Source organism: Rhagoletis zephyria, unplaced genomic scaffold (assembly GCF_001687245.7).
Source record: "Rhagoletis zephyria isolate East Lansing unplaced genomic scaffold, Rhagoletis_zephyria_1.1 Rzeph_scaffold_05095, whole genome shotgun sequence".
NCBI classification, from domain to species: domain Eukaryota; kingdom Metazoa; phylum Arthropoda; class Insecta; order Diptera; family Tephritidae; genus Rhagoletis; species Rhagoletis zephyria.
Window position 1 is genome coordinate 11,626 of NW_016162178.1, and position 25,642 is coordinate 37,267.

A 25,642-nucleotide genomic window follows, 5' to 3' on the forward strand; every position below is an offset into this window, starting at 1 on the left:
CGCAACTCATCTACCACTACCGAATCTCCCTTCTCCCACTCCTCCGCTTACCAATTACACAGCATTATCGGTCTGTTCTATTGTCTGTTGTCACTGCAGCTCGAGTAGTGTGCGAGCGCTTTTGAAAGCAAACAAAACAACAAATACAAAGCCAATTTCTGAATGCTAATCAAGTGCGCGTTGATGGTACTCCTCCAGTTGGATAATAGTTGAAATGAGTTGATATTGGTGAAATATGCAAAGTTTGTTGGTTTGGTTTGGCTTTGTGGCAACATTGCTATCTGTCGTTAGAGGTTTTTGTTTTTGTTTTTTGTTTTTTGCACAGCAACAACAATAATGATGCGTAAAGGGGGTAATGGAAATTCAAATCAGTATGCTGCAGTATTGTTGGAGGAATAATAATAATAATTTCTATTGTTTCAAGTAATGAGTAGTTGAAGTTGAAAATATGATGCTGTGCTTCGTGGTGCCCTCGCCCTCACTCTACGGTTGCGTATACGCTCTGTACACCGCGCCTTTGGCAGTTGTTTAGTTCGGCAGTTGTTTGGCGAAAAAGCTATGTATGTATGTATGTATGTACGCGCCTTGACAGCTTTATCAGCATGCAAATAATCGCTGTAATTTCTAAGCGCTTGGAAATTGTGTGATGCATGCATTTAATTGCTTTTATTTAGTAAATTTCTGCAGCCATTTGCATAAAGTAAAACACTTTCAGTTTGAGTTAAGTACGCGATTTTGAAGTTAATTTACTTGATGCAAAAATGAAATGACTGTGCATAATGACTGTTTAATGCACCGCTTCAGTAATCAGGTGTTGGCCAGTTAAATTACAGGTATGTATAAAGCGTTTGTTGAAAGAAGGGCTGATTTGAATGGAATTAGAAATGCTAGTGTTTGGATGTTAAACTGCCTTTCATAATAACTTCAGCGAGGTAAAGGTAAATCGAGGTGAAATATTATAGATTTCAGCAGTAAATAACGCAAGCAGTCAATCCTTAACTGTGAAAGAGTGCTGATACCAGAGATCTTGAATAATAATTATTTCATGGTGGAGTTTCAAAAAAGTCATTCAAATTTTCTTAAGAATTATAAAAAGTCTTTTGATAACAATTACGAGTGCGAAAAATTGTTAAAGCCATCAATAAGTATGAATTATTTCGAGACTTAGATAAATATGTATTATAAGATTCTATTCAATAGTAATTATCAGCGAGATACATTTTTTAAGTCTTCGAAGACTTTTATTTTGAGACTTATATATCGCACATTTGATAATATAACGAAGTATTTCAAAATTTTCATACAGCTATATCTTCGCAATATTTGGGAAGTTTGACTATCTGTTAGACTGAACATATTCTACTTATCAAGCTTATTAATTGCGTACTGGAATCTCCAAAAACGTAAATTTTGAGTTACATCTCTATATTATTAAACGTGCGATATGCATTATAAAAGTCTTTTCGTTATAATTACACTATACGGCATAATCAACTTTTTTTCTGGATATTGTTCCAAACCAATTTTTTTTTTTTGAAAAGATTGACTCATAAGTAAAAAAGTAGTTTCTCCGTTTTTCGAAGTTAGCATCCGTAAAAAATTATTTTACTTAGAAATTAAAAATATAGACGTGGTCTGCCTTTTGCTCTTATTTAAACGGGTGTTACTTTTTTTGTGCAAACTTATATACAAGTGCTATAAGGGGTCAAAGTTCAGATCTTCGTAAAATTTTAATAATTGTATTTCTAAAAAAATTTAACTGATTTTTGACCCCTTATAAGACCTGTAATGTAAGTTTGCACAAAAAGGATATAAATGTAATTAGTTTAAGTTAAAAAATGAACATTAATTTCGTTTCATTTCATTCAATTTGTCAGGAGCAGTATCCCCCTTTTTCATAACCACTCCAGGAATGGTCCAAACCTATTTCAGGATTATTTCGTCAGTAGTTTCAAACTACCCTGAAATCATCCCGACCTAGTCTCAAAATCATGCTGAAGTAGTCCAGATGCGGTTCTGAAAAACTCGAGAACTTATCCCGAAATTATGTCGAAAAAGTTTTGAAACTGTCCCGAAATTGTGCCTTACTAGGCCCAAAATCATCTCGAACTAGACCTGAAATATTTCTGAAATAGATCTGAACTCATTCCAAAATGGCCTTGAAATACTCCTGAGCCCATCCTGACCCAATCCCGAACCAGCCCCAAAATGTATCTTAAATAGCCCTGTACTAGCCCATAAATGGACGAAAACTAGTCCCAAGGTTGTCTTCAAACATCACCCTCAACGGTCCCGAAATGATCTCGAACTAGTCCCGAAATGTTCATTTGTACACACAAGAAGCAATAACAGATTCTCTGCTGGGTTACACAAGAAGCAGTTACCAATTTTCTGCTGAGTTAAGGCAAATTGAAATCATACCGATAACTAAAATGTTTACACATTAAAAAACTATCTCGAAGGCAGACCAACATTGCTTTGGTATCTGCGTCAGTGACTTACACAGAAGATACATTTTTTTTCAATAAAACTTCTTATTTTTTGGCATTAATTCATACTTATTTAGAACAAAGAAATTTCCGAGTCCTTCGCTTTTGTTTTATGCAAAAGTGACTTCATAATTCCTGCTATGCAATCGAAGCTTCTTAAGCGAATTTGGTTTTTTGCTTGACTCATTTGCTTCACAAACAATTTTTCATTGCTATACCTTCTTGGGATTTTATTAAATTTCCACTCGGTAACTTAATTTCCATTTACGCTAAATTAATCAATATTATAGAACTTGTATGTATCGTTTGGTAGGTATTTATGTCTATTGTAGCAGCTACATTCCATTCCATTTGAATGCGCTGCATTGCGCTCTACTAAACATTTTACTCGCAAGTTAGCATATTTAGCACTTTAGTTGCCAGGCACAGCGCGCGGATGTTTAAAATTCAATTTATTCAAAGACCAATCAATACCCGACGAACAACACTGAGCAATGAAGACTATGAACAACATAAGAAATCACCAATCGCTAGCCAATACTTCTATGGCAAGCCAATAAGGTACAGTCAATACATACTTGCTTACAAGCAGATGTGCAAATATACTTGGGCAGCTGGCTGGCTACTCGAGTGTTTTTTGCAGTCATCCTATGTAGTTGGGTTGTCAGCAACCGGCAGACAACAGTTCACTAAAATGTCTCACTTTTTTCTTTTTGCTATTTCATTGCACTCCATCAGTTTTGTTGCATTTCCCTTTCGAAGGGATTTCAATTTTCTAGCCACTCGCTTGTCATTTTATTTGCATTTGGCAGCTCAGAGGCGAAGCAGCATATTCATACGTATATATGTATTTATTGGTTGCTGATATTCCCAAGCAGCTGGAGGACGATTTTGTGCAATGGACAGTGCATTTAGCTTTGTCATCGTATTCGATTAGTTCGAATGTTTGTTCTTTTAGATTAGCGTCACGGATACACAACTTGGTTATGCTGGTGAATGGTCAGTGTGAATTTTTTTTACAGTTCATTTTAGTTTTTAAAGCTTTTGTAATTATAAGGGAAGGGAAGGGAGTTTTTGAAATAACTTTCAAAGTATATTCGTTCACATCTATGCTTATCACATTTTAAATAAAAATTGCAATTATTACTAGTTAATATTCGATTTCGAAACAGAAAAATTATCGTACCGCCTAATATTTTCCATTGGTATCTAAGTTGTCCATTAAACAAATAAGTGCAAAATTAAGAAAAATTAATAATTTTTTAATATTTAATTAAAAATATCCTGACCAGGTTTTCAGCCAAACCACTCGCGAAATATTTACCAACACGTTAAATTTCATACAAAATTGATTTCAACCATTAAACAGATGGGATCTCCGGTTCTTAGCCTATAAGACGTTAGGGATATTTTCTGGATTCTTTAAATATTCGTAGACAAATTTTTACGATTTAAAAAGTTTTGATACATTTTCTGTATATTCAGTTATTTTTTTGATTTTTTCGAGACTTTGTTTAATGATATGCACACATACATACTTTTCGAAATCTCAAAAAAATTTCGGAATTTTCGTCTATTTTCAGTATTTCATCGAGACAATTCAAGGTTTTTTGTGGGTTTTAATTAATTTTCAAACGAAATCTTGGATATTTTTTGAATAATTTTCGAGTTTTTTCTGGCCTTGAATCACCACCTTTCTGTGCCCATTTGTCATCATTTGATTAAAAAGTGGAATATACATACAATTTTCAATACTTTTTAATCGTCGTCAACTTAAAAAAAAAAAAAATACTTGAGATAATGGATCAGAGCTATTAATATGAATTCTCAACAGTGATACAAAAAAATTACCAGAAATCTTCATTTAATAGCATTTTTTCAGATAATACTCATATATGTATATGTACATATTTCGATTACTGACTTACAAAGGAATTCGAGGAAAAGCTGTCAATTTATACGCTGAATTACCGAAGCTTTGATTTGCTGGCAGCTATGGCAATATTGAGTTAATTTTTATGTACGCTCTTTTTGTACAAGTTCCAGGGAAAATGGGGGACATTGGAGAGCTTCCAAGAAAAATGGCAATTGGGATTGTCTTACAAAGCCTTTTAAACTCAGAAGCGGATACAAAAACAATGACTCATTTATGTATGTGCGTTTAACAGAAATCATTTCGTTGAACGGCTGAGAAGCTACATAATTGGAAGGGAAAGACATTGTGTGGTAAGTGCGCTTGAAGGAGTTTATCACAATGACCAGCTGTCAAAAGCAGCTGAACAAATTTATGCTTTTAAGTAATTCTAAGAAAACCGCAACGTAGCCTTATTGGCTTAAATACTGACTCAAGTGTCACCAATTTTTTTTCTAACATGGCATATATATGTAAAAAGAGTTTTATCACAGAAGCGTTAATAGAATTAGAAGAACACATCTTCGAATTAAACCGCACCAGCGCCGTCGAGAGAAGGTAGGGAGTGTTAGGTATTGGCTGTCCCTACTGTTACCCCAAGTCAAACGAATAGGCCCACTTTAGATGACTGGTGAATTGGTTCCTGAAGATTGTGATCCAGGTCCTTGACGCAGAAGTCTCTTGCTATGGTCAATTAAATATGACCTGTTTTCAAGTGACCAAAAATGTATGTCCTCTTTTTTAAACGACCAAAAATGTATAGCAAATACTAAATGAACAGAAATTTATGACCTCTTAAATGACCGAATTTATGTCCAGTTTTTTTAAGACCAAACTTTTTTATCCGATTTTAAATTGCCAAGCATTTTAACAAATGTTTAAATAAAAAAAAATTTAATATTATCACATTTTACATCCCCTTTTTAAGGAACTGCAATTTTTTGTTATGTTTCAAAGTATTGTGTCCAATTTTTAGATGTTCTAAAAATGATTGCGAATTTTAAATAGCCAAAAATTTCTGCCTATCTTTAAGTGACCAAAAATGGATGACCAATTTCTAAAGACCCAAAATTGATGGCAAATGTTCAATGACCAAAAATGTATGTCCTGTTTTTAAATCACCGAAAGTTTTAATCGGTTTCAAAATGCCAAAAAGTTTCATGCCTAAAATTTTGTGTCCAATTCTTAAATTGCAAAAATGTTTGCCCAAAAATGTATGTCCAATTTTAAATAACCACAATTTTATGTCCAGTTTTCAAATGACCAAAAGTTTTTATCCTATTTCAAATTGTCAAAAATTTTAGTCCGAAAATTTCTGTGCAGTTTTTTAATGACGAAAAATGTATACAGAATTTTTGATGAATTTTTATCTGTCTCTAATTTAGAAAAAAAAATTTGTATGCCCATTTTTTAAATCACCGAATATATCAAGATTTTTTTGATCAAAAAGGTGTGTTTAGTTTAGTTTTTCAATCGCTAAAATAATCAACTAAATAGGGTTTATAAAAGCGCTTTCTACTTACTGCGATGGGCCTTGTCTGTGGGATCTCTGCGCAATACAATTCTTCGTTTCGATGAGCAAATAGGACCCGAGTCCACGTCGTGTATGACAATTTTAATAGCTTCGCCATCCATCGATGTTTGACGCCGAGGTGCCTCCAGGTCCTCCAAGTTTGGGCCAGTAAAGGCGGCGAGTGGAGGGGGTATGGTGGCCGGCAGGTTGGTTGGTAAAGCACCGCGTTGCTGTAACGCGGCCAAATCAGGGCTGCGAGTAAAGAATTCAATAGAAAAGCGACTAGAGTAAGTAACATTGGATCTGAGTTAAAATTTGTATATTTCTTCCAAGACAATTAAATTTATTTATTGCTGAATTCGAAAGGCTTCCACTTACAGCTGTGATCCACGCCGTCGTATGCGCCTGTCGTCGTCCACCGTTAGCACTGGGCTGCCCTTGTCCGGACTTGGTGACTCATCGTTCTGCAAATCCTCGGAAGGATGCGGCACACGGAAGGAGGGTCGCCGCGAACCGGGCAAAGCAATCTGAGGAGACATGCCATCGCCAGGTGATCGTTGTAGCTGTGCTGCAGTAGCTGGCGCCGCACTCTGCAGCAGATTTGGCGCGAAGACGTCGTATGCGGATTTTCTAAAGCGCAAAGGCAAAAGGGAAGAGAAAACTTGAAACCTAAATGGCCGCAAGCACTTAAAACTCCCCAGACTAACCTCCTCGGCATTGCTGGTATGCCGAGTCCAGGGTCACCGCCCACCATGCCTAGTGCACCAGCCGCACCCAAAGCGCCGCCCGCGCCAGCCGCCGCTGCCATGGCCGCACTATTCATGTCATCGTCATAGCTGTGCTGCCGCGCCACACGCGAACCCCGCCGCGAAGCAATGCGCGACAGGGGCGGTCCAAAAGGCGGTTGCTGCTCCAGATCCGCCTGCCGTGGCGGGCTCGACGAACGACTCGGCGCCATGCTGCGTCCACCCTTGCGAAAGTCCAAATCACCGCCCGGTGTTTTATTGCCCTTCAACTGCGTTTTGCATTTTCAGGTTGTGGGTTGGGTGTGGGTGTGGCGTGTGGTTATCACACGAGAGTGGTGTGTAGCGGCCGCGCATCAAATTGCGTTTTTTTTTTTTGTTTGTATGTAATCGAACGAAGTTACGAAAAGTACAAAGAGTACGGAAGGTACGGCAGGTGAGTGAGGTACGGTACGGTACGGTACGTCTTTCGCGCACTACACGCCCACTCTTTTTTGGCACACGCACCCAAACGCAAACACAAATATAAACACAAACTAACAACAACAACAACTAAATACTGAACTCAAAATGGCGCAAAGTAAAACTAAAGCAACAACAACAACAAAACAAAATACGCAAGCACAACACAGCAGCTGCAGACACGCACACACAATTGTCGGAACATCGCTTACCTTTTCGAGTTCTTTGAGCGAGGCGGGTGAGACATCCGAATGGCGACGCAGTTCGGGACTGCGCGGCGGTGCCAATGCGGCACCATTTGCCGGTGCCAGTGTCTGTGTTGAGCCGAGTTTTGCATCGGAGTGACGTCGTTGCAGCGCCTCCAGCACGGGCACGTCCAACATGGAGTCAGTTGAGTCTTGTGGGATGCACACACGCGAGGCCATCTTTCGTCGGCACACACTGCAGCGCCACATATTCTGCAATGGAATTGAAGAGTGAGAGAGGGGAGAGCTGTTATTTGGCGCAATGATTGGTTGGCGGCTTTAAGAGAAACATGTTTATTTTATATTTAGATATTGGTTTGGTCCTTTGATATTTCATGGAAATAGTAAAATCATTTAAAATTAGGCATGGTACAAAGGGCCAAGTGTCGGCACACCAAGATACACAAATTAGAAAAAGGCTTATGGAGGGCCTCAATATTATTAAAAACCTAGATATTGCCTATTGAGGTTGTTATCAATAAATTGATTTTCTATTTGCTGTAGGACTCAGTAAACTGGGTTTATCGATAAAAAGAACTATTTTGGAGTATAGTATAATCCCTCAATGGGGATGGGGACCGTATCAACGTGTCTCCAAAATTGTTCCAACCAGCTGATGTCCGTCGGAAATTGGTTGAGGCTAGGTGGCCGGAGGTTGATGCAAGCGTTCTATGGGGAGTTCAGCTGCCATAAGCTCTTCATCAACATTACGTCTATGCTTCCGTTTTTCAAGCAGAATTAGTGGAGACACTTTTTAAGAGTGTACCATCAACTCTGACAGCTAGGTATGTATATTGCACGGCTAACAAGCTGGCAAGGAAGGGTATCCTGATGAAATCAACGGGCAGGAAGCTCCACTTAACTATACTTTGATAGTTAAATATTTCACTTGTACCACTGTTTCCTATCCACTAATTCCTATCCTTCAGACTAGCAGCAACGCAGCGAGATTGAACGAAGAACATGCCCTGAGAAACTGTAGAATCGGTTACTAGAATATTTCGAGTCTAAGCTTCTGTATTTCTGTTCCCTCTCGACACAGTCTGTAATAATTAATTCAGAGAGCAGGCTGTAATGGAATCTCTACACAGCAGCAATACTTCTCCAAAGATTGAAATAGTATAATGTAAAAAGGATCTAAACTAATTAACGGCGATAGTTATGACGAGTGTAGTTTGGATTTTTCGGAATGTCGATAGGAGCTGTGCAGCAGAGATGCTGCCCAGAACTGAAACTAGGGTGATTGACTCGGTTTTTCCAAACCGTTTCTTCTTCTTGATTTCTCGAATATCGAATAAACAGGTTTTTTTTTATCGTTTTTTTTTCAATTCATACAAATTTTGACCTCTCAATAAACGTTTTGACTTCTTAGAATTTTTCAAGGTTTTTCCAGTTATAGCTTTAAAATTAGATGCTATGCTATATGGAACCTTCTGGCACTTTTCTTGCAAGTAATGATATATACACATTTTCAGCGATACAGCTAATGGTAGATGGGAGCTTAAATCCAGACTTTGGGTAACAAGCAGACCTCAATGGTCGGACACTATTATGCCACCTTCTTTTCTACAAAAAGTCTTGAATTTCATTGCTGTTATCTTAATATTTGTGCGAAGGGGGCAATAGGAAGGTAATATTGTTTTGCAGAAAAGAAAACTCCATTAACTTAAGTAATGATAAGCCATAGATAACGACAGAGTTACCAACTTACCGATTTCTGTGTATGTATATCTTAGCTACAGTGGAAAGTGCTGAGCAATATCTCTTCCACTGTCGCACTCTGGTCGAAGCTCCAATTTTAATTAAAAGCAAACTTTTTTTCAGAGCCTAGCCGACTTGGAATTTCTGGAGATCTGTGAAAAACCTTAGAGTTGAAATACGTGGCAGCGCAATGGGTGAAAGCGATTGAAGTGTATCACTCAACATTAAGTAGAGCGGAAATCACCGCAATCAACTCTAGTTTAGCATAAACTAAACTAGTTCGATGTAACCTAACCAGTCTCACGATCTACATCCATTTCGAATTTGTAGTGCGTTAGGAATTATTATACGGGTGACAAACGGACTCGCTGATCTACATAAATATCCTTTATTTGCATTAACTTATGCATCTTCGTCTTTTAAATGCGCATAAGCAGCATTATGGGAATTAACTCGGATCAGGGGAATTTTCGATGACAACACTGGTAAAAACGGCCAGCTGTTGTCTTTTCTACAAGTAAGCAAACAAAGCAAGCGAGTTTGGCTTCCGCGGTAGCCGAGTGGTGAGAGTTGCGTGGTACAAGTCTGTAGGTGCCAGGTTCGAACTTCGGTTGAAGCGGTTGCCAAAAATTTGGCTTTTTATTATTTTATTTGTTTCATTTTATTTGTTTCGTATATTAAATTTTACTTTATTTTATCTTCATTTGTTTTTGTTTTATATCACATTTATTATTTTACTATAAGTCAATTAAAATTTTTAAACTTAAATTTTATTAAAAATTCAACAACATCTAACTGAAAGCAACGTTAAAAAACTTACAAATGAGTGAATAAAAAAAAGAATAAATAAATTTACATTCTACTGGCCGTGGGACTCAAATTCACGACCTTGCGGCTTGTTAATCCGCATTACCGCCGTTTGTCAAGGCACAATTTTAATCAGATTAACTGCTCCGTTAATCCAGATCAACGCTGCCGTCTGTCTATGCTTTCAGAGAGTAACCAAAAGGAAGAGTGAAAATCCACTTTTGTCGCAATCATCTAGTCGCTGCATTAATATATTACTTTTTTGAAGCCCAGAATTGCTATGCTTGCAAAATTTTAAAATAACTTTATTGGCCCTCATAAATAATTCCCTGAATACGCTTATTATTCAAATCGCATATTTTTCTTCACATCTATACTATTTCTTTTTAAGTTTTCGAGCTAATCACTGAACTAAGCACACTTTTTATCTGACGTAAATGTATATTTTTTTTTTGCTTTCATGCTTGCGCTAATAAATCAGTGAGAGCGTAGGATTAAAGCCGCCGATAGCTAACACCTTTACTACTTGTAGTTATTCAAATGCCATTAAATGCTTAAAGTAATCCATAAACGAAGGAACAAAAACCGTAAATAGAACAAGTGTAGGAATCGCACTTGTAAAACGAACCGCTGCCATTGCACATTCCAAAACATACCAACAGGGCGAAAGAGAAAAGGATAACAATGGCTTATAATTTGCTTGCATGAGTGCATTTGCTATTTACGCGCTTGTGACAAGAGGCATGCAGGAAAAAAGAGAGAAGAAGCGAGTGCACGAGAAGCCACCCACATCAACTACACACAACTGAGAATAGTAGTAGAAGAATAAAGCGCACAATTGGGATGAGGAAGATGAATGGAAGGCATAAACGGTGGGGCTACTAGCGTATACGTAACCTCACCGAGCTTTGGCGCAACGGCGCCCCCTGGTGGAATAATGTAAAGCAAATATTGCAGTGGTGGCACGACGCATACGCCCGCCGCATTGCAGCAACAGTTTTGTTGTAATGAAATGCTAACCATTTTTTGCTAGCTGCCATTGTAGACACGAAACGATAACTTACATATTCTCATTCATACATACATACAAACATTTGTGCAGCTAAACACACATGCGTACACTGACCATTACTCAGTAAGCAAAATAAGCCACAAATAGGTCTTCTTGGTGACCTTCTTTTTGGTGTTTCGAGGCGATAAGTCTTCCGTGCTAAATTTTCTACTTCGTCTTCGTGTGGAGTGCCCTTCTGCTACAACTTTTCTGAGAAACTTACTAGCCACGCAGCGATCCGACTAATGAGTCGGTTGCCTTTATTTGACTTTCGCTGCTGTGGGTATAAACCTTGTCTCCTGTCTTGTCCACTAATTATCCTCAGCTAAGAGGTGTATATTGGGGATAAGAAAGTGCCAAAAAGCGTTCCACAGCTTTTAAACAAAAATTGAAAAGACCTGCCTGTACTGTTTATTTCCGACTCGCTACTACTCCAACGAACTGGTACACAGATGGCTCGAAGACCGCAGAAGGAGTAGAGGCTGGAGTCGTTGGGCCCGGAAAAAGAATATCTGCTCATATGGGGAAATATCTGAGCATCTTCCATGCAACAGTGTGGAAACAATCTTGAATAGAGGGTACAGAAATGAGCGAATTTATGTTGAGCGATAGTCAGGCGGAACTCAAGGTTCTTCTATCCTATGAAGTCAAATATTCGTTGGGCGTTGAGTGCATTGAGAAGCTAATACAATAAAGGAGGAGCTTAGGAGGGAGAGGTACATAATACGAGATTTAAACTGGTGCAGTTCGGGAGGAATGCGCCAGGCTAAGAGTTTACTAGGAGGGTTTAACAAGAAAAGATTACAAAGCTTTCCTTACAGGACACTGCAGATTAAGGGGTCACCCATGGTCTAATTATCTCTGCAAGTTCTGTGACTTGACTTGACTCACCGAGTGGGATGCAGTCTGCAGAAGACGTGAGAAGAGTCTAGGTACGTTGTGGCTACAGCTTGAGCACATCCACTCCCTACCCCCCAAAGCGATATTGAACTTTCTGAGCGATCTGGGCTTAAATGAAGTGTTGTGAAGAGAAGAGGGCACAATAGTTGACCAGGTCGCAGTGCACACCTAACTATCATCTATCTACCCCAACGAAGGCTGCCTTGGCTGAAAAAGGTATTGCCGTTTTAATTAAGTCACTCAAATGTGCACGCGGGTGAAATGCTTGCCTTGTTGTAGAATCGCCAGTTATAATCTTGTATACATATATTCTTGCTATGCACTTCGTTTGTGGACATGAGAATGCATTTTGCTGTGTGCAAATACTGTTCGTCCATTTGAAAAGCAATTTGCTGGTTTGGGACCATACCTGCCACGGCGCTGCGTCATAAACACAACGTAGCACAAGCTGTAGATTATCTGTGTAGGAATCTGCTTGTAGAACGGCAAGCAGGCCGCACAGTGTAAATTCATCATGCAGTGGCGCAGCAAGTAGAGAAATTGTGAAAGTAATTTTTTATAGTTCAAAGACAAATCTAGCAATGCACGTGTGTGTGTGTGTGTTTGTATATGTCCGTACACATGTAGTACCTCATGGACATAGAGAAAAGTAAGTACTACAGGTGTTGGCCTTTGGCTTGGCAATCGTAGTATAATAAATGGATATTGCAGATAACTAACTATGAGCGTATACAACAGCGAAAGGCGTAGAAGATTAATGTTTGAATTGTGTCTTGGGTGACATGGAGTACACGGATACAAGCGTGAATATTTAAATTGATATATCAAAAAAAAAAAATTAAATAAATTGAAGGGATTCAAAAGAGGCGAAACTGAATTAAAGTTTATGTGCTTGGAAAATATTTATATCAATTTATTATGTAGGAAAAAAAAAACAATTCGTAGGGTTGATGTGTGAGATGGAATATTTATATACTTAATGAGGACCTACACAACTCGAAGAATAAGCTTCTTTTCTTTAAATAAATTATGAGTGTAATTGTTGGTACCTGCTTTTAGGAGGCTTAAAAAGATCTTTAAGCTTTAGAGCTTTGCTGGAAGAGCAATTACAGTCTTCTTACATTGTAAAATTTGGTTCTCTTATGGCATTAAAAAATCGATTTTAATTCATTCTTCTTTTTTTGAGTAAGAAAATTCTGTAAATAAAATTTTGAAAACTTTTGTGGGAGTAGGAAATATATGCAACAATATGCCATTTTTCTAGAAAATTATCAAGGCTATCACACGATCTTTTCATGATTTTTTCGGTACTTCGTGATTGTGATGGGAATTTTTCGGGACATCCACTGCTTTCGAAAAATCAATGGTTTTCTTGCGGTTTTCTAAAAAATTTCTTTATTTTTTTTTTTGGACTGTTGAAGTAGTTTCGTAATGCCTTGCAATGGCATTGAGATTCTTCGCGTATATCGCTGAACGTTTTAAGTTTTCGGGATGAAAGACATTATTTTCGGTAATCTTTTTTTGGCCGAATTTCTTCGAAATTTTGGAGTTTTTGCGGCACTTTTTACGATTTTGAAATGTTTTAAGAATATTTCGCGATTGTGACAGGTTTTCAGTTATTCGAAATCTAAATATATTCGACTTTGAGAGTTTTTGGGATTTTTCCAAGAATTTTCGATTTTTTTTTCGGGACTTTTACAAAGCTTAGGGTATTTATTGGAATGTTTGTGAGATATTTCGCAAAATATTTCGAGGCTTCGATATAAATACATATGTATATACGTATATTCGGAATTATTTTATAAGCTTTTGCTTTTCGGAATTTTAAGGAACATTTCAGCAGTTTTTGAAATTTTTTGTAATATTTCTTGAATTTCCCTGATTTTTTTGATCTTTAGGATCCTTTCAGATTTTTAGCACGTTTTTGATTCGTTATCCAGATTATTTAGAGTTTTTTAGGATACGTTAGGGGTCGCAGTATTTTTTGCACCTTTTATCTTTAGAGATGGTTTTTTGAGAATTTCTTCGTTTTTTCTTTGCTGATTTTTTTGGAAGTTTTCGAGGTTTTCTCGAAACCCTTCAGAAGTTTTCAAGACTTTTTAAGGAGTTTCGCCCAATTTTTCATGGCTTTTCGGATTCTCTGCAGAATCTTTTGAGCTTTGTTCGGATTCTCCTGAGAATTTTTGCAATTTTTGCGACTCTCCAGGAGTTTTTTTTTAGATTTTTTGACGAACATAGGAGAATTTTCCAACGGCTTGTGGGCTTATTTGAGGTTATTTATTCTAATCGGGATTTTTTCAGAATTTTGCGAAATGTCTTTAAAACTTTTTGAAATGTTTCGGAATACTTTAGAGATATCGAAAATTGTTCGGAACTTTTTCTGACCTGTCTCGGCACTTTTTGAGTATGTTTCGTGATCTCCTCACAAAAATTTTTAAATTTTTCGGGGTTCTTCAGAAATTTTTGCATTTATTTGGATGGTTTTGGAATAATTCTTGAATTTCGCAATATTTTGGAGTGGTTTTGAGACATTTAAGGCACCCCTTCGATTTTTCGATATTTTTTGGATTCTACTGAGAGTTTTAATAATTTTTGTGACACTCCAGTAGTTTTAAGATTTTTTGACGAAACTTTTGTAGCCTGCTTGGGGGTTGTTTTGGAGTTTTTTCGGGTCTTTATATTAATCGATATTTTTTCTGAAATTTTCGGAATTTTTTTTAGAATTTTTTGCGATGTTTCGGAATATTTTTGGACCTTAGGAACTTCGACGGAACTTTTTCGGAACTGTTTCGGCACTTTTCGAGTATTTTTCCGAGATCTTCTCCAAAAGTTTTAGAATTTTTCGGGACTCCTCAGAAGTTTTCGCATTAATTTGGTTGTTTTTGGGATAATTCGAGAATTTCGTAATACTTTGGAATGATTTTTGGACATTTTAAGAATTCTCACAGACGTACAATTACATCGTAACTTTGGTTATGAGGTTGGCTTAAAGTATAACAAGTTAAAATTAACGGCTATTTTGTGCTTATTAAAGTAAAAGCTTATGGTCTAATAAAATTTATTGATATTATTGCTTAAAGGAAAACTCGGTAAAGCAAGTAACAAAAAAATTGTATTAAATTTGCTGCGTTAGATAATTTTTCAAAGGGTACTTAATTAGTTTCACCTTCTTCCTTATGTACCTCAAAATGAAGTAATAGCTAAAATGTATGCCCAAAGACTTAGTCATTCGTATAACCACCAAACTGTCCACACTAACTCGTTAAATATCCTACTTTACTTGCAACAATTAGCATTGACTGAATAATTGATTCAAAAATGATACATAGAGTAACCCTATCGTGCATATATATACACATGTACATACACCAGTGTGCACCTAACTAAGCAAGCAGCTCCATATTTCATTTGGCATTGATAGAAATAAACAGACGTTTAACCCCCATTTGGGTAGACTGTTATTTGTATTTAGTTGAAAATGGGCTTTCTCAACAATAACTGCGCTGCCTCCCTCCCAGCCACCTCCTAATCTCGTATGCCAAATTCTATATTTTGTTGTCCTGTTGCTTAGCTTAGCATGCGTTTCACCTAATTGAAAGCATTACTCAATAGTGGCCAGAGTAAGGATGCTGCCATTCAAAGCAGTAAAGAGCGAAATACACCACACAAGCGGCTTGTCAAACATTCTTCNTCTCCTAATCTCGTATGCCAAATTCTATATTTTGTTGTTCAGTTGCTTACTTTAGCATGCGTTTCACCTAATTGAAAGCATTACTCAATAGTGGCCAGAGTAAGGATGCTGCCATTCAAAGCAGTAAGTAAATGCTCAACAGTTAAATACGTACGCAAATCGATTCTGCATTGTGCCACTTGTGTCGTGCTTGTGCATGATGAGTTGTTGCTGGCATTGACATGGTGATTTGTTTGTGTCTTTCATCTTGCTAATGCCTTACTGTCAGCAGCATATGCCATAGCATATTTTCGCAGTTAATGCTGTTTACTTGCCCATTGGACGGAATGAGGTAATGTTTTGAAAATGTACCCGAATGATGTAGTGAAGGCTACGGACTTTGTCGCACTACATAGCTCTTCTGTTCGTCATAAATACATATGTAGTTCACCAACATGTATAAATACGTATGTATGCACACTTGCATAATCTGCTTACAAAAGCTTGGCTGGCTTGCTAAGTGGTTGGCCATTTTATTTTTGGTGCTCATCTCTGCACTGTCAATTGCCTTATACTCACTCGTATGCTAAGGTTTTGCTCATTTTTCCCAGCCATTATTACAATTGATTTGTTGTGGTTAGCAGCTGGTCGGCGGCATTGATGAACAAAACGACGGTTGATGTGTGCGGTCCGCAGTGCGGAAAATGAGAGTTATGAGCTTCATTACACACGAATTGTTGCCATAATAATCGTCAGTATTTCATTCTATTAGCAAACATTTCAATCAAACTTTTTTGCTAGTGCTTCCGTTATTGGTATTTGTGTGTGTGCGGCCAGCTGCCACTTTGTTTGCTCAACTAATCTGCCATTTGAATGAGTTTGCTTCTTTGGGCAATTTTGTGTTTACTTCGATATCTTCATCAGCATGCCTTTTCCATAATTATGGATTCGCTGCTTGGCTGTAACTTTTATTAATTATAGCAGATAATTGAATACAAAAGTTTAGCTAAATTGCATTAGGCTATGTTGAAACATCTGTGTGAAAGTGAAGGCCTACATAAAGTACTCGGTATCTATATTACCCATCCCAGGGATCGGTATTCATTTGTGCTAGTGAACCCGTATGGCGTTAAAATGCCCAAAATTGAATTTCAAAAACTTAAAAAATATGTACTTCAAATGTTAGTCAGAGTTATAAGGGATCAGAGTGCTATATTTCATCAAATCGTGCAGCCGTTTCTGAGTGAAGAGCAGTCCCGCATAGTGCATGTTTTTATTTTCATCGAATTTCAAATCACCCTACCCCGATGAAAAAAGTTCTTAATTAAAAAAATAAAACTTTATCATACATCTACAGGCTAAGGTCTCTAATTTGACGTCTCATTTGTTGAAATTCCTTTTCAAAAGTATTCTCAAACTAAAATCTTCTTAAATCTCTTCGTCTGACATTGTGATACACATGTATTTCAATCAATTAATTCGAATTGGATTTTTCGAACAAATGGCAACCCTCCTAAATAAAGGTCAGGAATAAAATCCTTTCAAGCCCATTTCGATGTAAACCCATCTTTTAATAATTCATCCAACTTACTTAATAATTTGAATGTAACTTTTTAATCACGTGGCCACTCTCTTGAAACATTCGAAATGTTCAAACTCAAGATTTCTTAACATTCTTTCGTTTGACTATGGCATTTTTATTTTTCATATACTTTTTGAATTAGTTAGTTAAGTTGGACCTTTCAAACAGGTGGCAGCCCTCTTCAAAATATTGTCAAGCTTAATCATCATTAACCCTCGTTCGCCGGACACTGCGGTAGATATTTTAGTTAACTGATGAATTAAGTGGAATTTTAACTTTCAAACATGTGGCAACCCCGCTAAATACAGTTCAGAAATAAAAAATTTTTAAAACCCCCTTCGATTCATACCCATATTTTAATAATTCATTTAACTTATAAAATAATTTGAATTTAACTTTTTAAACAGGGTGCAACACCTTAAAAATATTCGTAGCGTTTAAACAAACTACTTCTTAACACCACTTTGCTTGGCATCCATATTTTGCTATTTCGTATAACTTGTGAATAAGTAAACTAAATTCGACATTTCAAACAGGTGGCAACTCTCTTCAAAATATTTTCAGACTACTACTTTCTGAAACCGCTTTCGTTTGGCACCCATATGGTGATACACATTTCTCTTACTTAAAATGATTTTTTTTAAACAGTTGGCAACCCTCCTATAGTTCAGCTAAGAAACGAAGCTTATCAAAACCTTTTCGTTTGATACCCAATTTGTAATAATTGGTTTATTTTTTCCAATTATTTGAATATAATGTTTTAAAAGGTGGCAACTCTTTTAAAAAAAGTAAAACCTTATTGCAAATCCACAGTCCAAGGCTTTCAGTTTGACGCCTCATTTTTGTAAATCGAACGAACGGTGCGGATTTGATGGCATTGATTATTCAATCATTTCAATTTATTTTTTCAACAGATGGCCACGTTTTTCGAAAAACTTAAACCAGTTTGCATATCTACAGACCAAGCGCTTTAATTTGATTCTCATTTTTGAAAATCGAGCGACCGGTAAGATCATTGATGGAATCGGTGGATTTAACCGTGGTTTCCCTGTACCATGGCTTGATGCATTTCTGAAGACGGGTTTATATATATATTTTTCTCTACAATGTTTTGTTGTGCAAACGAAAAAGCCTCATAGCCAAACCGCTGAGGTCAAGCAATTGTACTCAAACTCCATTGTTCGCAGTTTAAACAAAATTTCGTGTTGCTGCAAGCAAATTGCTACAAAATAGTAAAACCGCCATAAAAAGAATAAGAGAAATCTGAGGCCACCACAACTAAGGAAAATGGAATATCGAGATACTGAAACCGAAAGCTAAGTAGCCGAAATGCCACAAATGCCAAGCTGGCATTAGAGAGTTCTTGCAGAAATACCCATTTGGAAAATCTTGAATAAAATGTATGTAAAGCAAAAACTATGCAAAGAACAATAACGGCAATATATTAACATATCGAGAGTCCTTTACTTTATGACTAATTTTTAAAGATAAAGTAAGGGTTCTTTGTTTTTATTTTGAGTTGTGTCGTTAATGTAGAGGACCGTCGATAAGTACTTCTTCGTCAAAATTTCACTTTATTATCGGTAAGTGATTTTGTTTGAGTTTCAATAAAACATGGCAGTTAATTAGAATTGTTCTGAATGTTGTCCTTATAAGCCTCCCGCACTTTAAGCTAACAGTGGATAATTTTTTCGTATTACTGGTGAATGAACATGTGTACCAGATTTAAATTTTAAGGTATAGTTAAGGTTTTGACAACAAACTAAAGTACACAAAATTCTGCATTATACTATTAAAAAATTTTCTAAATATATACCGCTGATTTGCAATTAGCTCTTAAAATTTTAACATTTTTTAGTTTTGTGAAGGCCTTGTAAAAAACGCGACTCTTTTCAGTATTTTGAAGGTATTTATTGATTTTTTTTTTCAATATTCATATTACAAGACTTTTCGGCCCAGTTAACGATTGTTGAATACAAAAAAAAAAAATAGAAAATGAATTACCACCACTTGCATCACCAGGAGTGGGCATAAATTCCATCGTTTGCCTGAAGGAAATTATTGCATATGGCTTGTTGGTTTGGTTGGTTTGGTGGAAAGTCTCTGAGATGAACTGTGTCAGTACAATGTTAGGCAGGGTGCAAATATAGGCCTGCATTGTGACCTCATTTGTTCGGAAATTTTTTACAGCTTCCACATAGCCATGGGTAAAGTAGTAATGCATTACATGCGTGATTCTCATACTGTTTACTAAGTAATCAGCATTCTAATGTTTTACTGATTATTTTTTCGATTACCATACATTACATTTTCTCACTGAGTTGTTAAGTTTTCTACAGGACACAATATAAATACATACTTGTGTTGCATGTCTGAGTTTATAAAGTGCGCATTCATGTTCATTTGTCCGTAAGTTCGTCTGGAGATTTTCGCAACAATAGAAAGTAATAATATCATTTACAACAACAACTCAACAATAACAGCAGATTTGTTGTCCCCAGTGCAGTACGTATGTAGATTGAAATTATCCAAAAAAGCAGAGTATATTTGTATACATTACAGATTTTGTTATTGGCAAGCATTAGTTGTTGGCTGTCGTCTGGTTCATTGCATGCAGCTTTGTTTTGTAGACAACAGAGTTTGTTTGTCACAAAAGCTGTGATTGTGTGCAACAAAGTTATAGCATTAAAATCGAATAAACGCAATATTCTGAAATAACAACTCGCATGTTTGTATGTGTGTATGTATGGCTTTAATATGAATGTATTTTTGCAGGAGTTGCAAGCATTTGTGTGTGCGAGTAGAAACGAAAAACAAGGATTCTATCGATCGACTTTCATGTGGACAGACGTATGGATATTACGTTGTCATTTTTGCTGCAAAGGTACGCACATATATGCCGGTATATGGATGCAAGAATGTTTCTAGTTTGTAGTCGATTACCCATTTTGTTTAAAAACTCAATTCATGCAGCCAAGCAAGAACACGTGCAGTCTTCGATTCATGCAACTAAGATTTGAAATAAAATTATTTGGAAAATCTAAGCTTTTGTTCTTTTGTTTCCAAGTTTCTAATGCAATTAATGCATACTTCACATTTTCTTTTCAAATGCATTTGTAAGCAAAAACTTTGTATTTTTTTTTTATCAAAGACATGCAGAGTGGATGATGTTTTGACGGGATTTAAATGAAAGTTGAAAAGTAATTTTTGGTCAAAACACTATAAGGAAGTGTTCAAAAACAAAACAAATCTTCACAGTCATACGACACGCATGAAAAAAATACATTTTTTTTGGTATTAGTAATGTAAACACGGAAAATTCAGATACCCATAAAATAATAAAGCGAAACTCATTTTGACTTTGACCAGAGTTGGTCGTCAACAGAGAGCCATGTACAGCGGCCTTTATTCCACGTTGGATGTTGGTGATAACATGCCTCTAGTATCTGGTGGAATTCCGTTGATAATAGCACAACTTCTTAGGAAAGGATGATATGCCAAGCGGTTGAGCTGCGCCATAGGCCTGGAAATTATATTCCGTCTGCTATCCCCATTTATAACAAATTACTTTCTTAGAAAGTAGCAAAGAGCACTGGTGCAACAGCTCCGGCTATGCTCAACAGGACTACCTTGGGTTAAGTGCTCACTGAAGGATTTAGCCTAAATAGGTTCCACGTTCTATTTTGGCCACCAAAAGGAAAATGGGAAAAATCAGAGGTATTCTCTCTGCACACTAAAAATTGAGAGAATATCACCACAGAGTAAGAATTAAATTGAACGTTATCGTTTACTATGCATCGCTTCTGCGACCGGCCAATAGATATGTATACGGACGCATCTTGCGTTTGACGCAGTCTATAGGAGACGTGACAAAACTTAAAGGTCAAGATGACATGGTATTTTCGTTTCTAGAAAAATATTTCGCCTTTTGATTGCATCATTCTCTATTCATGTTCCAGAAATTGAAACATTTTTACGTAAACCTCTTCAACCAATATCCCTGGTTCCGATGGCTCAAACCTTCAATACATATAAAATTCAAGGATATCCAATGTTATAAGTAACTTAACTCTATGTACCCGAAAACCAGACGGCATATCTGGTACCCCTAAAGACAATCGTACGCAATGTATAATAATGTTATTTACCCTTAAATGGCTTAGCGTATATCAAGTCGTATTTATAACAACCGACGGCAGGTCGCCACTGTGGTCATCAAGCGGCTACAAGGCAATAATTTCACACTTTAGAGCTGTTTTTGTAATAATATTCCTGTTACTTTTAACTACAATTACTACAAATTAAATTTATTCTGCTTATTTTGCATAACAATTCGATTTGAATTTGCAACACTCCTCCATGCAACAATCGTTATTCACTTCCTTGCTGCATTTGATCTTTCCCAACACTTATCACCTTATCTTTCTTCGATCTGCCCACAACCATTACGCATACAAACACTCACTTCTGCGCTTTAAACATTCGAATTTCACACTTACCGCATCTTCGTTCTCCTCCAGCTTACTATAGCTGGCACAATCCTCGCACACACGCTGCTGACACTCGAAGCACGTCTTGTGATAGTCGTCGGGCTTGAAGGATTTCAAGCATACACGACACGCCCCCGCACGCCGCCCTGGCTCGTTTTTCGATGAATTCGCACTGCCTGTGCTGCTGCCGCCTGTTGTGTTGTTATTATTGTTATTGTTCTGATTGGCCGCATAGGCGTCCTGTGACTGCTGTTGATAGCCGCCGCCGCCATAGCTGCTGTCCTCGCTGGGCGCCAACGAGGGACGTGGTGACATTTTATTTACTGCAAAAGAAATAAGTAATAAAAATTGTAAATAATGCATGGAATAATGGAAGAGCTGGTAAGAGTGGGGTAAGTGTGAGAAGGCTTGCATGAAAATCAATTAAAATACATTTTTGTAATTTTTCGAATGGGCTTGGGGAGAAGTTGTTTCGTGTGGATTTTGTAATTACTAAAATATGTTGGCTTTCGTCAGAAAGGTGTCCGCATAAAATTGGATTGAAACTACTTATTTCAATGAAAGTCTTATAAGAGTATATTTAGAGGGTTGGCAGCGGCCACAAAGGAGAATGGTTTGGGTCTGCGTTACGCGAACAGATAGAGTAAGGGTAATTTACGTGAACCTATTTTAACAATTAAACTTTACTTAGAAAAATCACACTTGATACCTTTCGAGCCATAAAATGAAAAAAAATAGTTAATTTAACCAAAAAAAAAAACCATTTTTTTGGCTTTAAGAAAGGATAACTCAATAGTACACAATTTAGTTTTATAGAATTTTATTCAATATAAACTATATATATACTTATCTATTAGTTTATGGGGCCACTTAAAACAAATCCTCATTCAGGTTTGAAAAATCAAATATGGCGGACAAATTTTTTAAAATTTATTGAATTCGCTCGAAGCTTGTTACTCGTGGGTTTTTGGTAGTATTTGGGAGTTTTTATGGTACTTGATTACGAATCTCAAAGTAGATTTAAAAAAGTTTAAATGATGGGTCCATTACGACGGCTTTCGAATTTAAAAAGTTATTGAATTTTAAAAGGACACAGTGAAAATTTTACAAATATTAAAAAAAGTTAGCCAAAAAATGGCTATAAGTTTCTGTGTATGTGTAGTTTATATGCTAAATAATAACAACGTGTTAATAGATTTTTGGCAAAATTCGGCAAAGAATTTTTCTACAATTTTTAAATCTAACAGAGTTATATTTTTCTTGTACATATGTACTTAAAAAATGTATGTTTTCACTATTATAAATGAAGAATTAATAAATCTTAAGACGACACGATATTTTCAAAATTTTCACTACCTGCTATTAAAAAAAAAACCAAAGGAGCTCGATACGCCTCTAGCGAACTCTAAAAATTTTAGGGAATTTCTGGTACATTCAGGACCGTAGCGTTTACAGGTGCAAAATGCAAAAAATGGACCTTCAAATAAATTCTAGAGTGGAGAAGCGTATCTACTAAACATTCCTAGGAAATTATCCTGGTGCTGGTATCGGTTTGAAGACTTTCGTTTTTAGTATTTCGTCTCGCTGGAATCTCCATTCATACCACGGTGTGTCGTCTAATTTCGTTTAGCTAACATAATCGACATTTAACTTCCTTGTGAATGTCACATAGCGCACTAAAGTGGTCTGGAAATAAGTCATAGCAGTATAGTTAATTTTTTTGCTTTACATTTTTTGTGTGCACTCTTTTCTGGTCAGGTAAAATTGAAATCTCGCTAATTCGAAAACCTCATTAACTCTTTATTTATTAATTATCGAGATTCCACTGTATAAGAAAAAATTTTGTTTGACTATTGGCTAGTTGGATGCAGCATTGCCTAAGTATTATTCATGATAGAATTTCTGTGCACTTTATTCTGGAAGCTCATAAATCCTTTATTGCCGAAAATTATTAGTATCGTCATAAATATAACTTGGTCTAGGAATCATCTTATTTCATCCACGGCGTATTTGTATACATCCTTCTGGCTTTGCGTTGAGTAGAGCCTTAATATCCGATTGATGTACGAGTAACAGCTGTGCGCTGAATCAGAGACATTGAAGGATTACTTTGTTATTGTAGCTGCGGCAGCGAATTTCAGTGGCGATATAAGAAACTTTAGAAATTAAGGAAGCATCTTGGATCTCATAGAATACCCACGCTCCTATGCAAGTTTTTTTAATTCATCACTGAAAAGGGCAATGAAGTCCATTTCTCCCGCTCATTGTCCAGTTCCTCCTAGAAGAAAATGCCATCCGATAGCTTTTATTTCTTTATCACTATTGAAAGACGTTTAGTTTCGTAGCGGAAAGACGTAACCTATAGGCAGCTGATTTTACGTCGGACTTTAATTTTTGTAAGTAAATATTATCAATATATGTACTCAAGTGTATGCCATAATCAAATACATCAATCAGAAAGATAGTCAGCTATTTATTTGTATGTAGCACGTAAATATCTCAAATAAAATTTTTCGTAGTAATGTTGATAAATCCAATATTTTGGTAAAAAATGTTGTTGCTGAACTTTGGCTGACAGCGGATAGCGTGGGAGAAAATTGGCAACACACACACACACATACATACACACGCGAAAATACAGTAGAGCCGCAAACAACAGCAAAGCTTGTGGAAAATAAATGGATTTTTAATTGAATTAGACGCGTTCATCAGCAGACATACAAACATACTGAAGTAAATAAGTACACACACGCGTTTGTTGCCTGTTGCTCACTGCATATTTTTTCACTAAATTATTTATGCATTTGTTTTTTTTTTTATTTGTATGTGTATGGGAATGTGAATGCGAGTAGTTAAATAAAATGTGTCAAGAGTTCAGGTCATGTGAAAAAGTATGCTAAACTGCAGTTGACAGCCATCAACCGTTATCATTCAATCAAATCCCTGCCAATGTTAGTGAGGCCAGAGCGAGTGACAGAGAGAGAGAGAGAGAGAGAGAACGATATTGTCAACAGACACATCAACATGTCAAAAACTTTTAATTGAACAATTAGCCAAAGAGGAAAATACTAAAGTTTTATATGGTTTTTTAAAACGAATTTAAGAAGTATAGTTGTGGAAACTTAACGCATCAGCGAGCATTCCACGAAAAAAAATGTATTTTCATCGCCACATCAATTAGTTTTTCAGACGAATTTTTCAGCAAAAATGTATTCTATTTAAAAATAAAATTAGCATAGATTAAATCGATTGCCCATTTGGTTTCATTTTATGATACTTGTATATATAATTTGCAACAATAGTAAAAAAATCATTTAGCGTTCTTTTAGCGAAAATATATTTTATATATGGGGCGTTCCACGTCAACCGGAACAGTAAGATGGCCAAAGTTCTATGGAACGGATAGCAAAGTTTAAGGTCCTCAAATGGTGTTGTCTAGACGTCCTTCATTGAAAGCAGTGTAGCAAAAGACACCATCGCTTCTAAACTAAATGTAAATTGGATTTTGTTTTCAAACTTTTGTGTTTCTGGTAACGAATCTGAGACCTTATTCAAAAAATTAAAAATGGTGGATCCAATATGGCAACAGAAAAAAAACTTGAATCTCAAATTAGGAAAATTCAAAATGGCGAGCCCAATATGGCAGCCAACAAAAAAAAATAAAATTGTTCTTAAGGTCGCTGATTACGAACCTGAAATCAGATTTAAAAAATTTAAAACGGCCGATCTCTATTGGATCTACCACCTAACGCAAATCTGCGACGCCAGATCTGTATCCAGCTAGCCAAAAGGTGCTTAAAAGAGTATCCCTTGATCTCTTTTATTAGGCTTTGCAAATTTTTCTAATGATATTATATGTCAGTTCGTGAGTTTGATTTTCCAAAATCGCCACACTGTCTTCAAAGTAGCAAGAGTGTACAAAAAAAGCTCTGTTCCGGTTGGCATGGAACTCCCCATATATAATTTAGCATAGAATTCTAGCTTTCAATCAATTTTACTTAATCATATATATTTTTTATAGCTACAGCAAAAAATTCTTAAGCATTATCAATCATTTTCATCTCTGGTAAGCAACGA

At 36.4% G+C, this 25,642-nt stretch overlaps 1 protein-coding gene across 1 annotated transcript; it reads right to left on the reverse strand.

Annotated features, from left to right (window-relative positions):
- Positions 1-5,924: 5,924 nt before the first annotated feature.
- Positions 5,925-21,888, reverse strand: LOC108371595 (uncharacterized; the record flags this gene model as incomplete). Its single annotated transcript, XM_017627186.1, has 5 exons — positions 5,925-6,166; positions 6,293-6,544; positions 6,622-6,929; positions 7,332-7,577; positions 21,575-21,888. Coding segments are annotated over 5 exons (1,362 nt in total), but the record flags the coding sequence as incomplete, so codon positions are not given.
- Between the last annotated feature and the right edge of the window lie 3,754 nt (positions 21,889-25,642).